The 12,891-nt window shown below is 33.0% G+C and overlaps 1 protein-coding gene across 1 annotated transcript in view; it reads left to right on the top strand.

The window, feature by feature from the left end:
* Window positions 1-12,891, top strand: part of FBXL13 (F-box and leucine rich repeat protein 13) — a 247,639-nt gene that overhangs the window by 18,053 nt on the left and 216,695 nt on the right. Inside the window, exon 3 of the mRNA XM_031938696.1 lies at window positions 3,394-3,567. Within this exon, the coding sequence (XP_031794556.1) occupies window positions 3,415-3,567 (153 nt within the window). The 5' untranslated portion in view covers window positions 3,394-3,414. The remainder of the gene's footprint in view (window positions 1-3,393; window positions 3,568-12,891) is intronic.

Genomic DNA, 12,891 nt, shown 5'->3' with positions numbered 1-12,891 from the left:
TGTTTGGATCTGTTCACAACTCTACCAATGATATATTAGTGTACCATTTTCCCACAGCCCTTCCAACACTAATTACTATCTTTTCCTTTCATCTTAGCTTGTCTGAAAGGTGTGTAGTGGGACTTAAGCGTTGTCTTAATTTACATTTCTCTGATTAATTGTGATTTAGAGCATTTTTTTTCACATAACTAGAAATTTAGACAAATATTTTTCAAGAGAATAACTATCAAAAGTAAACTATCAGTAACCATATAAAAATGCTACAAATCACTATTGCTAGAAATGCAGATTAAAACAATACCATGGTACTAACTGGTACTCAATGAAATGGCAAGTTTGGTTAAAGATGGAAATAGTTACTATCAGAGAGGCTTCAGGAAGAGATATCTCTAATATGTTTTAGTGAGATTACTGAGTAAATTGATGACCTAATAAGTTGATGAATATTATGGCATAATTACAAACCTATTTTCCAGAATAGTTATACCAATTCATAGCCACAGCCATGGTATATTAATGTTCTCATTTTCTTACAGGCTTTCTGTCATTTGCCATATTTATCTTTTATCATCATTGCTCCTCCAATGTTGACTCTTTTCTTTTATCATCTTTGCCAATTTCATGGGCATGAGGTGAAACCTGATTTTTAAAATATGTATTTTTCTAATTATTAATGTCAGACTTTCCCCTCAACAATCTATTTTACTTAAATATTTGATAGTTTCCTTATTTCACATGTCTTGAGACCCAATCCCTAAACAACTTCCGAATTATGTCCTCTCCATCATTAATTTCTTCCTTGTATATACTTGATCTAGTACAATTGTTTTTCCTGTCATATTAGATTATCGATTTAGGGCTAGAAAGAATCTTAAAGCTCATCAGATCCTATTCCCTTATTTTAGAGATGAGGAAGCTGAGGCTGAGAGAGATTATATACCTTTTCCAACATCACAAATAAGAGGCAGAGCTGATGTTTGAAATAGGGTCCTCTGGTTTTGTATCCTATATATTCTATATCTTTTCATTGGACTTCAAATCCTTTTTTTATCTTCTTTAGAACCATTTCTTCTTTTTGATAAAGGATTTCATTTATTGAGATCTTGAGTTCAAATGTGGTTCCACTGTCATTGGAAGTTGGGAGGCAGACTAAATAGAGTTATTGTGAGAATTGTAAGGGAATTCACCTAAGGAAAGTGCTTTTGAAAATCTTAAAGCATTTATTAAGACACCTATTATTATTTATTGAAGAAAATCTTTTGTTATAGAAATATTTAGAGATAGATAAATTCTAAAGAAAGCTATTCATTATTCTTTTTTTCCAGTTTCATCTCTTAAATCAGACTTAGTTGAGTCCCATGCCAAGACTTTTATGAGCTAATTTTTTCCTCCTCTGCTTCTTGCTATTTTATGAGGCTGTGCTCTTCTATAATATTTAGCAAAGGAGCTTGAATTCTAAATCTGTGTTACTCTTAGCTGTCATGTCTCTGCTTGGTAAGAATCATAGAGCCATAGATTTAGAGCTAAAAATAATTTTGTAAGTCATCAGGTTTAACACCTTTATTTATACACAAAGAAACCAGTCTAGAGAGATTTTTTGGGTCACCCGGCTAGTTAGGACTGGCAGGATTTGAGCAGAGCAAGCTCTCCTGTACTACACTGATGTTTGTTTGCTAGTGGAGGCACTTGTTAAGACTTTTTGGGGCTTCTTATTACGGTGCTTTCTTTATGTTGATTAAACTCTCAAAGGAAATGTCAGTATTCCTAAAATACAGATTGGACTATGTCACTCTTGGATATCTTGCCTGGCCCCTTAGGCACTCCAGCATAAAATAGAAACTTCTCTTCTTGATTTTTAAACCCTTCCACAATCTGACCCACTTCTGCATTTTCAGTCATTCATATTGTTTTCCTTGGGTACTCTTCATTCCAAAGACTCTGAACTATTCTTTACTTTAGATGACATTGTAACTCATGTTGTCATGCTTAGAACATGCTTCCTGCTCATCTCTTAGAATCTGATTTCTCTTCAACACAGCTCAAGTGCTACTTGCTGCATCAGACCACCACTGAGGAGTTCAGCATAATAAGTGCTCAAAAAAGCTTGTTGACTGATCTATTGACTGACATGTTCTACAGCAGTGGTTCTCAAACTTTTGTTTTCAATATCTTTATCCTATTAAAAATTATTGAGGATCTCTCCAAAGCATTTTTGTTTATCTGGATTATATTTATACACATTTACTATATTGGAAATAAAAACTATTTTTGAATTTGTAGACCTTCTAAAAGGGTTTCAGAGATCCCTAGGATTCTCTAGACCATACTTTGAGAACCACTGTTCTACAGGCTCTGAAGGTAGCATAGTGGGTGGTTTACTGAACCTGGAATTAGGCAGACCTGAATTCCAATGTGACCTCAGAAACTTACTAGCTATGTGACTCTGGGTAAATTGCTTAATCCCCATTTGCCTTAATTTCCTTATCTGTATAATAGAAGTAAGAACCGACTTACTTTTCAGGGTTGTTGTGAAGATCAAATAAGAAAAATTGTAAAGCACAGTGCCCCAGCACATGGTAAGCACTATGTAATTGCTAACTATTATTATTAAAAGAAAAAATTTAAATATTTTAAGGAAAGGTAGCATCATTGGATACCTTTTCAGGTAACCATTTTAAATGTTAACAGTGCTTACTTACATACATAAGAACTAATGTGTTTATCAAAAAACAAAGAAACTCCCTAGTCTCATCACCTTTATATATTATGTCTGAAAAATTGAAAAAAAATATATATAAAATTTGAAAAATACTAATGATATAGTAGCTGTCGGTTGGTATTTCTCTTGAGTTATGAGAATATGGGTATGCATAATTTTATTAAATTTAAAATATGTGATTTTGTCCCCTTAGATAATGAACTAAGTTAAAAAATATTAATCATGTCATAGTCATTGATAGACCAATTTATACTTCTAGTAACCAGTAAGTTTTTCATTCTATGCATCAGCTTTATCATATATGACCTAAGGCAAATTTCTTAAAATATCTCTCTGTATCCGTTTTCTCATTTATTAATCAAAGAGTGTTTATTTGCTCAGTGGTTTTTTTTTTTAACTTCAGGAATCTAAATTTGATTTTATAGTGTCTTAATAAACATGCTTCAACATAATAGATTTACTATTTATTTTATTTTCTATACTTTAAAATACCCTTCTGAGAAGGGATCAGATGGCCATAGGAGTCTTAGATTAACTTTTGAGATGCCTTCTAGTTAAGAAAACAACTCTATGAAAAACTCTGGAAATGTTTTAGAATTTCTAGTGCCAAAAATATGCTTGTGAGACACATTGAATTGCATTACAAATAAAAGTTTAAATTGTTTCTACCATAGAAAAAGGTCGAAAAAGAAAAAATGATAAAACAACAAAAAAAGGAAACTGGACAGATTACAGAAAGCGGTAATTGCCTTGAAAGATATCCATCAATAGCTACCCTATCATCTTCGGATTCAGTACTTACACCTTCATTTGACATTTCAAAGTTACCTGAAAGAGTAATAGTACAGGTTAGTAAAAAATATGTATAAATTTATAATTAGATCTTTTTTTTCATGTATTATTAAAATGTGGATTTTAATTGTGTGATGAAACCTATATTTCCTACTGTTAACTTATAGTTAGCTTTTGGGATCATAGAATTCATTAAAAAATTTCAATAATATTTAAAAATGCAGAAATTACATCTGTACATCATCAAAGAAAGCTAAGGATTTTTCTCTTTTGCTTTGTTTGATTTTTAAGGCATCATTTGATATCAAGTGGATTCCTGAATGATCCAACATTGGTTTTAGTTTGTTGCATGTTTAGTTTTCTTAAAATGTTTGTGTTTTCTATTTTTGCATTTTAGAGTGTCATCGCTTAAGAACTGGGGCTGTGTGTTATACAGATTCACTATATCTCTCATGCTTATTCATTAGTAGAGCTTCTTAAGTTGGATAAAAATCTCTTTTTCTATTTGGTGAAATATATAAGTTCCATTATTGTGTGTCTGCATGGAACACATTAAAAAAGATGAAATTCGACATATTTCAATTTATGACAATTTTACCTTATGAAAATTTGCATGCTGTTTTTATATGCCTTTCAAAGTAGGAGAGGCGTGAATTGATGAATTTATGGGAGGCTGTTGGTATAATTATGACTTAGAGCTTGAGAACTTTTTACAAGCATTTTATTTGTTCTGTATTCTATGAGGTAGTTTAAAAATATATGGTTTTCAATCTTAAGTCAAAGAAATATTTTATCTAATGCTCATAAATTATTTAATCTTGTTGAGCTGTCCTTAAATTCAGGTTATATTTGTAACTTAGAAATTCCTGCTAAAATATTCATTTTTTTCTAAGTATGATTTTAAAAATATAATCAAAACAAATTATAACCGTGTGGAAAGAAAAACAGAAAATGGAAACACCTAACCACTAACCTAACCATTGAATAATTTTAACATCAAAGAAAAGATTATGAAAAAGGATTTATTATGAGTCTTTATATTTTTAAGGTCATTCAGTATTTCTCCAATGAATATAGGATAAAATAATAACTCTAAAACCTAACATATAGGAATCTTTATACTTTGACTTCACCTTATTTTTCCAGCTTTTTTTTTTTTTCATACTGATTCTCTCCCCACACTCCATGTTCCAATGGAACTATTAGTTTTACCTTTATTTTGTACCATTTTCTTGGAACAGTAGAATAGCTCCTTGAGGTTAGGAATGGTTTCATTTTTTTTAATCTTTATATGTAGCATTGTTCCTTGCTATATTGAGAGAAAAAAAGGAAAGTTCAAAGAAGGCATGTATGGACGACACTAATGTATAATAAAAAGGCAAAACTGAAATAAATTCATTTTTATTTTGTTTCTGTTTTCTTTGAGAAGGCGAATGACCTTTGTACTAGATATTGTAGGACAAAAATAATTACTAGGAAGTTCATATCTAAAATGAGGAAGAGGTTGTTAAGACAGTACCAGGTTGCTCTTGATGAATTAATATATTTTGGGCCCCGATAGGCTAAATCCTTAAGTAGTATAAGGTCTAGCAGAGGTGATGATCAAGTTGCTGTTTGAAAATCACATATTTGAAAGAGCATAGAAAATGAGAGGTACTACAAGATTGGAGAAGGGCAAATGTTGTCCCAGTTTTCAAAGCAAGGAAGAGACTAAAACATATAAGCCACTAAACTTGACTTTGGTTTTTAAGAAAAGTCCAGAATAGATCATTAAAGACATGGCTAGCAACCACCCATAATAATAATTGTAGATAGCACTTATGTAGCACTTTAAGGTTTCCGAAGTCCTTTGTATATGTTATATGATCTGGTTCTCATAACAACTCTGAGAGGTAGGTGCTAGTAATTACCCTAATTTTTCAGGTGAAGAAACTGAGGATAATAGAAGTTGTTTCTTGTCCAAGGTAATAGTGTTTACCTTGGTAAACACTTGGTTACACAAGGTAACAAGTGTTTAAAGAAGGATTTGAACTCAGATTTTTCTGAATCTAAATCCAATTCTCTGTTGTTATGATGAGATTTAGAGTCAGGGAACCAAATGATGAGATTAGGGTTAGGATTCCTGGTGGTCAGGGAGTTAGATGATGAGGTTAAATAGCAAGTTTGGAGTTCAGGAAATCAAATGAAGAGGTTTTGCTTCTCTAAGTCCCCTTAGGATTCATGCAAGGTAGGGAGTTGTGGGAATCCCCTTCTGTCAGCACAGAGATCCTTCATAAAGAAATTTACAAACCCAAAAAGCTGGACTGGTAAAAAGAGGTTTATTATTGGCATTGGGAAGTCAGCCTTTGCTATGCATGAATAGAAAGACTGAATTCCTTAGTAGCTAGGTCCTTACAAAGAAGTAAAGTTTCTAGTCGAGAGAGCCTGACAGAGAGGTATAAAGTCTTGTTAGGGGTATAGGTGAGGGAGATAAAGAGAGGGTAATGCTGAAAAAGAATATCATTTCAGCGGGCAGAGGGTTCCTTGGTATGCATGGCATGGCATGTTAGGTCCTCTGCAAGGACTGAGCCCCAAGTTGGCATTTTTATAAGAAAATTTGAGATAGAAGTTTCAATCAAATGAGATTCCCTAAATGCTGTCACTGCCCCCAGGCCTAGATGAGACCACTTACTGGGAGTGGTTTTGAGCCAACAATAGGAGTCAATAGAAATCTAGATGTCCAACTAAATGAGATTACTTCAACTAGTCCCACTAAGATAAACCACTTTATCTCTGTTCCTTTGGGTGGGGCAGGGTTCAAGGAGAATTTCTCTTTGAAGGAGTTTTCAGAGAGATTTAGAGAGTTTTGGGATCCCCCTTCAGTTTTGGGCTCCCCTCATCATTTACACCTTGCTCCCTAATGGGTAATTACAAAGAGTCATCATGGCCTCATCAAGAACTGCTCATTCTAGACTAACCTCATTTCTATTTTAACAGGATTGCTAAATAGTAGATGAGAGAGTACTGTGGATTTGATGTAAACAAAGCTTTTAAAGAAGAATCTAATAACATTTTTTTTTGAGATGAAGTGTTAAGAATGAGATGATACAGTAGTCAGTGACTATAGTCATTGACTGATAAATCCCCAAACTACAACTTCTTGGATAAGAACTTGCTATTTGACAAAAATTTTAGGAAAAATTGGAAAATAGCAAGACAAACTAGGCATAGATCAACACCTCACACCCTATATCAAGATAAGGTCAAAATGGGTTCATGATTTACATATAAAGGGTGAAACAATTAGCAAATTAGAAGAGCAAGGGATACTCTATCTGTCAGATCTATGGAGAAGGGAGGAATTATGGAGAAGAACTAGAGAGCATTTAAGAAATGCAAAATGGATAATTTTGATTACAATATCCAAGATCTTAGATTGAGGTTATGAGAATGTCAATTCTTGTGTACTAAAAAAAATCTGCCTCACAAGCAAAATGGTGGAGGAAGCATAATTACACTATGATGGTTCTGAAAAAGATCTGGTGATTTTTGTGGACCAAAAGTTCAAATTGTAGAGAAGGGAATAGACTTGGTTTGTTTGGTTCTAGAGGGCAGAACTGGGAGCATTGAGTGGAAGTTGCAAAAAGACAGTTGGTTTAATGTCAGGAAAAATCCTTACAATTCAAATTGTCTGAAAGAAGAATGGGCTACTTTGACAGGTGGTTCTTCATGTAAATTATAGTCTTTCTTTTGTTTGTGGGTTAGATGGGATGCCGACTGAAGTCTCTTCCACCTTTTGAATTCTGTGGTTCTGTGAATGTTCTATTAATCTGTACATCTTCTTTGATACTATTTTCTTTCATAAGCCTGAAATTACTAGATAGCTGCTCTGGGTGCTGAGGCTGGGGTGGAGTAAACAGGAAGATTGAGGGAGACACAGGAATTATGAATGGAGTCCCAGTACAGCTGATTGTTATGCTTTTTTTAGTAGCAGTGGTAGTATTGACTTGATTTGATTACTGTTCTTAAAGCAGGAGCTAGAAGGTTAACAGTTGAGTATGGCAGTTAGCAAGATACTTGGTGAGGACATGGTTTCCTTATGGATGACCAGATGGGATAGGAAACATGGTCCATCTAGCAAAATGTAATGAACGAAGATTAATTTTGCCAGGATAGGGGAGCATGGTCTGGGGAGGTCCTGGGGAGGAAGGTTATTGTCCTAGCTGGAAGGAAATAGAGGAGAAGCCATGGAGAGGGCAAGATATTTGGCTAAGTCCTATTTTTTCTGATAAAAGTGAAAAATAAAAATGTCGTTAATACATCAAATCTAGATACTAGAAGAAGGAAAGAATAGGGCCTCTTGGGCCTCTTGGTACTATAAATTGAATGAATCAGGTTTATTGTTGTTGTTTTTACAAACATTCTAAATTCTGTCCAATTTGTTACTATTCAAAGAAATCTGAAAAGCTTTCAGTTCTCTTAAATATGTCACAATTGGACATGAAACATGAAAATGCATGAAAATGAACATTCTTTGTAGGAAACCAACTTAGCTTTGACATAGCATAGAGGCTGCTAAACTTTGTAATATGGAGTAGTGTGACAACTCTTCATTTAGTCACTCTGTATCAAATATGGGAGACTGGGATTATAAGCATTTTATTCTTTAAGTGGAATATGATGTAGGGTAGTTGGGCTAACCCTGTTGGCAAGTGTGATCTGTTCCATCCCAGTGGAACAATAATGTGGGCTTCTGGTAGTACAGTGGACAGGTAGTTGGGAAAAAGCAAAACATGATATATTGGATTCTTGCTCCATTCTGCATGTATTTCTCTGTGTAATTCTTTGTAATCTCAGCTGCTGTACTCAGGGCCAGTTTAATTTTAATTTTATTTATTTTTATGTGGATTTGCAGTTTGTTCCTCCCACTGTTCTACTGAACAATAACTCCCCCTCCCCCCCATAACACTCTCTTTATAAATAAGCATAGTCTAGCAAAATAAGCTCCAGAATTGACCATGCCTGAAAATGTGTCTCTGAATTTTAAGTTCACCACTTCTCTAACAGGTGGGATGTGGTATGTTTAAACTTCAGCATGATGAATTCATGGTTTGTCATTGTATTGTTCTGAGTTCTAGTCTTTCACAGTTGTTCTCTGTACCAAAGTTATTAGTGTTATTTTTCTATTTTTTAATTTTATTTTCATCATATTGATTTATTTTATTTATATTTATGTTGTATATTTATAATTAAGGTGGTTAGAAATTATTCTAATTCTGTTTCCTTCACTCTATATCCATAGAAGTTTTCCCATTTTCTTCTGGAATGACATGTCCATTTCATAATTTCTTTGGGTATAGTAATATCCCATTATATTAATATTTCATCATTTGTATAGCCATTCCTCAAGATGAAGATGGCTGCCTAATTTCCATTTTTTTGGCTACTGTTAAATAATGGCTATAAATATTTTTGTACACACAACCCTTTTCTTTTTCTTTGATCTCTTTGGAGTATAGGTTTTGTAGACTGTTGCTGCATTGAAAAGTATGCATAGTTGGAAACTTAGATCCAAATTGCTTAGCAGAATTGCTAGACTCATCTGAACCTCTACCAATAGTTTAGTTTATTCCTGAAATATTTATTATTTTCCTTTTTTTGTCAACTTTGCTAATTGTATTGTTATAAGATGGAACTTCAAGCTTGCTTTAATTTGCATTTCTCTTATCAGTGATTTTTTCATATGGTTGTCAATATTTTGAATTTCTTCCTTTGATAAATCCCCATTTATATCCTTTGACAATTTATTTATTGGGGAGTAGTTCTTAGTTCCCTTCTAATTTTGATTATTTTAGATTTGTTTGCACAAAAATTTTTAATTTTATAAAATAAAAAATGTTCATTTTTATCTTTTGTGACCTTCTCTCTATCATATTTGTCATGAACTCTTCTTCTACCCATTAACACAAAAGGTAATTTCTTCCTTGTTCCAATTTGTTTATAATGTAACTTTTTACAGATTGCTTATATATCTATTTGGAGCTTTTTTTTGGCACGTAGTATGAGGTGCTGATCTAAATCTAATTTCTGTCAGGACCATTGTTATTGTAATAACTGAAATTTATGTAATTCTTAAAAATTTCCAAGCACTTAAGGTTGTATGATCTAGGTCTGGTCATATATACTTTTGGGCCTCAATTTCATTAACTTAAAATGAGAAGGCTAGACTAGATGACCTTGAAAGTCATTTCCTTCTAAATCTATGAGAGAGTCATGTTGAAGATCTCACCATCTATGGGGAAATCCCTCTTTTACTTATACTTAGTGTAGAACATCGTTGGCGATGGTGGGGCACAGTAGATTATTTAGAGATTTCTATTTCCTGTTAAGGATTGCTTTGATGATATCTCAACCATGTAGTTCATTGTTGCTATTATATTTATTGAAACTACCTGTTGTTTTTATGATTTGTTCTTTGAACTACCCAATTAACTTTTCCTCATGTTGTCAGCAGATCTTTATTGAATCTAATATTTATTGCATGTGTTTAGTATTTTGTTTTATTTGCTGTGTTTGTGAGGTTTTTATGGCCTAAATATGTTTTTGTTGGTAAGTTTCATGCATAACTGAGAATGTCTATTCCTTTCTATTATTATCCAATAATCACTAGAGTTTTAATATATCTAACTTTTCTAAAATCCTATTCAACTTTAAGTTCTTGAACTTCTTTCTTTTTACTTTTATTATATTTGCTTTGATTTAAAGGGAGCACCTATGATTATTGAATTACTGTCTATTTCTCCCTGTAATTAGTTCTACTATACCATTCATTGATCACTGATATTAATTCAATACTTTTCAGAATAATGTAGTTTCTCTTTACCTTGTTGTTATTGTTCAATTTTTCTCTTGTGCACATTCTTTCTATTTTCATTTTGTTCTATAGTTCTAAGAAATAGAACTTTTTGTAATTTCTTGAAATATGATGTCTTTTGGGGGAGGGATGTCATAACTTTCATTGTAGTGAAATGGAAAGAAATCTGTATTTGCAATTAGAAACCAGAAAACAAGTTCACATACTAGCTCAAAGTTTTACTGTATGATTTGTAGTCTCTGTTTCCTCATCTATAAAACGAGGATAATACTATCTGTTTCCTTTCTCACAGAGTTAAATATGCCAGACTCTTGTATCTTTCACTATCACTTGAAATCTATCCAAGTTTATGTTGATTGTTTCCATGATAAACTGAACTATTATGACTATCCTAAAATGAAGATGGCAATACTTGTATTACCTTATGTAGTTTTTAGAAAAGCAAAGCTTAATTTGTTACAAACATACAATTTAAATAATTATTATTATCTTTCATCTGCTTCATTATCAGAGAGGCAATCTGGTACCTGACTACCCATTCATTTCTCAATTTCTAATCTCTGCTTACTTCTCTGTTGTAATTGCTTTCTCAGATTACTAATAGTTCTATGACTCTTAAATGTTCTCTCCTTGACCTACCTTCTAAGTAGTTTTGATATTAGATTTCTTTTGTTTTCTTTTTTTTCAATCTTTTGATTTTATTCTAAAAACAGTGCCTTAATAAATAGACATTTAATAAATGTTGACTTGAATTCTTTTTTTCCAGTCTTTTAACTCTATCTTAATATTTCTTGTTGTTTCATGGAGTCATCAACTTTTATTTAGTCCAATCTAATTTTCAAAAATTCTGTTGCTTGGATAAGGTTCTGTACTTCTTGTGCTAAGCTATTAAATCTCTCCTCCAATCAATCACTGTCAGCCAGGTGGAAGGCTCTGCAGATTCAAAAAGACCAATGACTCCCCTTTACTTTGGCCTGAATTCCCTGTTCTGATTATTCCATAGACTTTACAGTGGACTGGGTGCTTGCATTGAATCCCGGCTCCTTCCTAGGGTCAGGGTCACAAAGTTGCTACTACTTCTGTTCCTGTTCCTTAGATAATACGTTAGGACTCCTAACTGCTTCTTGCCCTGGTGCTTAAAATTTAGGTTCAAGTCACCCTCTTGGTTGGTGGGAAATCTGGGGTGGAGCTCTGAGATATGGTTGATCGAGCTGCTAGTTAGCACCTGTTCCTGTCCTCTTTAGGAAGATCAGATTGCTCTGGGACTTCTTTTTGCCCTACAGACAGCTAAATTCTTTCCAGTACTTGCTGGAGAACACTCGGCTATTTTTCAGTACTTGCTCTTGAAGATGGCACCCTCCTGGGTACACCTGTCCCCAATATCCACAGACCCCTTTGTCTCCCTGTGTTGACTTAGTCTGTAAAAATGACTCCCTATGATTTTTTTTTCCTTGTATTAATCTGTAGTATATTTTTATATGATGAAGCTGTGAGGGGGAGCTGGGCTGTACTACTTCCTCCTACCATTCCATCTTAACTGCTGTCCCATCATTTTTCTGTGTTATTTTTTTTTTAAACCTATACTCCTTTTAATTGTTTTATGGAATAACACTTCTTCTAATTATCATCTTCTTCTATGGTGTTTTATGAATGAAGTTGTATTCAATGGATATTTGTGCTTGGTTGTCATGTCTCTTCTTGGCAAAGAGACCCAGTATTTGCTGACTGTGGACTTTGGACTCATTCTGGTTCTCTTTTATATCTGTTTTACATTGATTTAACTTTTGCAGTAAATTGTGACAAGTCAACATCTTTGCCCTTTTTATTTTCATTTCTCATTTTTTGAGCAATTTAATAGATATTATTTTCCAGTTTTCTGTCTGTTTTGTATAGATAAAATAGCCCATTGCATCTGCTAGAAAGAATTTTAAGGCAGATTCAATTCAGATGGCACATATTTTAGACAATGTACTTTTAGTATGACTTCTATAGTTTTAGTGATTTTGGCCTTTGTTATTTTGGTATGAATTCTCATACGCTTTTAAAAATGAAAATAAATACCAAGAAAATTTAATTTTTGGCACCAGTTACTTATTTATATGTCGTTAAAATTGGCTGTCTTATTAGAAAATTTAAGTTTTGATTGATTCCCCTTTGTGATAATTGCTTACTTTAGACATTATGATTTTAACAACAACAATAATAATAGTTGACATCTATATAATATATCATGTTTTACAAAGCACTTTATATATATTATCTAATTTTTAATTAAGAACCAGATGAGTAAATTATAGATTTTTAGGACTGGAAAAACAGGTCACACTGTCTGTAATTATAATATAGATTTTGGCACTCATTTAAGGAAAGAAGTTCTGAGTCTAAAAATCTTTTTTTATTATACGATAAAGTAATGTAATAATTCAATAGAAGAGACATTCTTGCTTCCTTCCCTGATGAACAGAAATTTCTCACTTCTGCAGCAATAGAGAGACTGGCCATTATTTTCGCGATAGTGACTTTATGA

Source organism: Sarcophilus harrisii, chromosome 5 (assembly GCF_902635505.1).
Source record: "Sarcophilus harrisii chromosome 5, mSarHar1.11, whole genome shotgun sequence".
Lineage (NCBI taxonomy): Eukaryota > Metazoa > Chordata > Mammalia > Dasyuromorphia > Dasyuridae > Sarcophilus > Sarcophilus harrisii.
The sequence above is the reverse complement of the archived record's forward strand: the minus strand, read 5'-3'. Positions and strand labels throughout refer to the sequence as shown.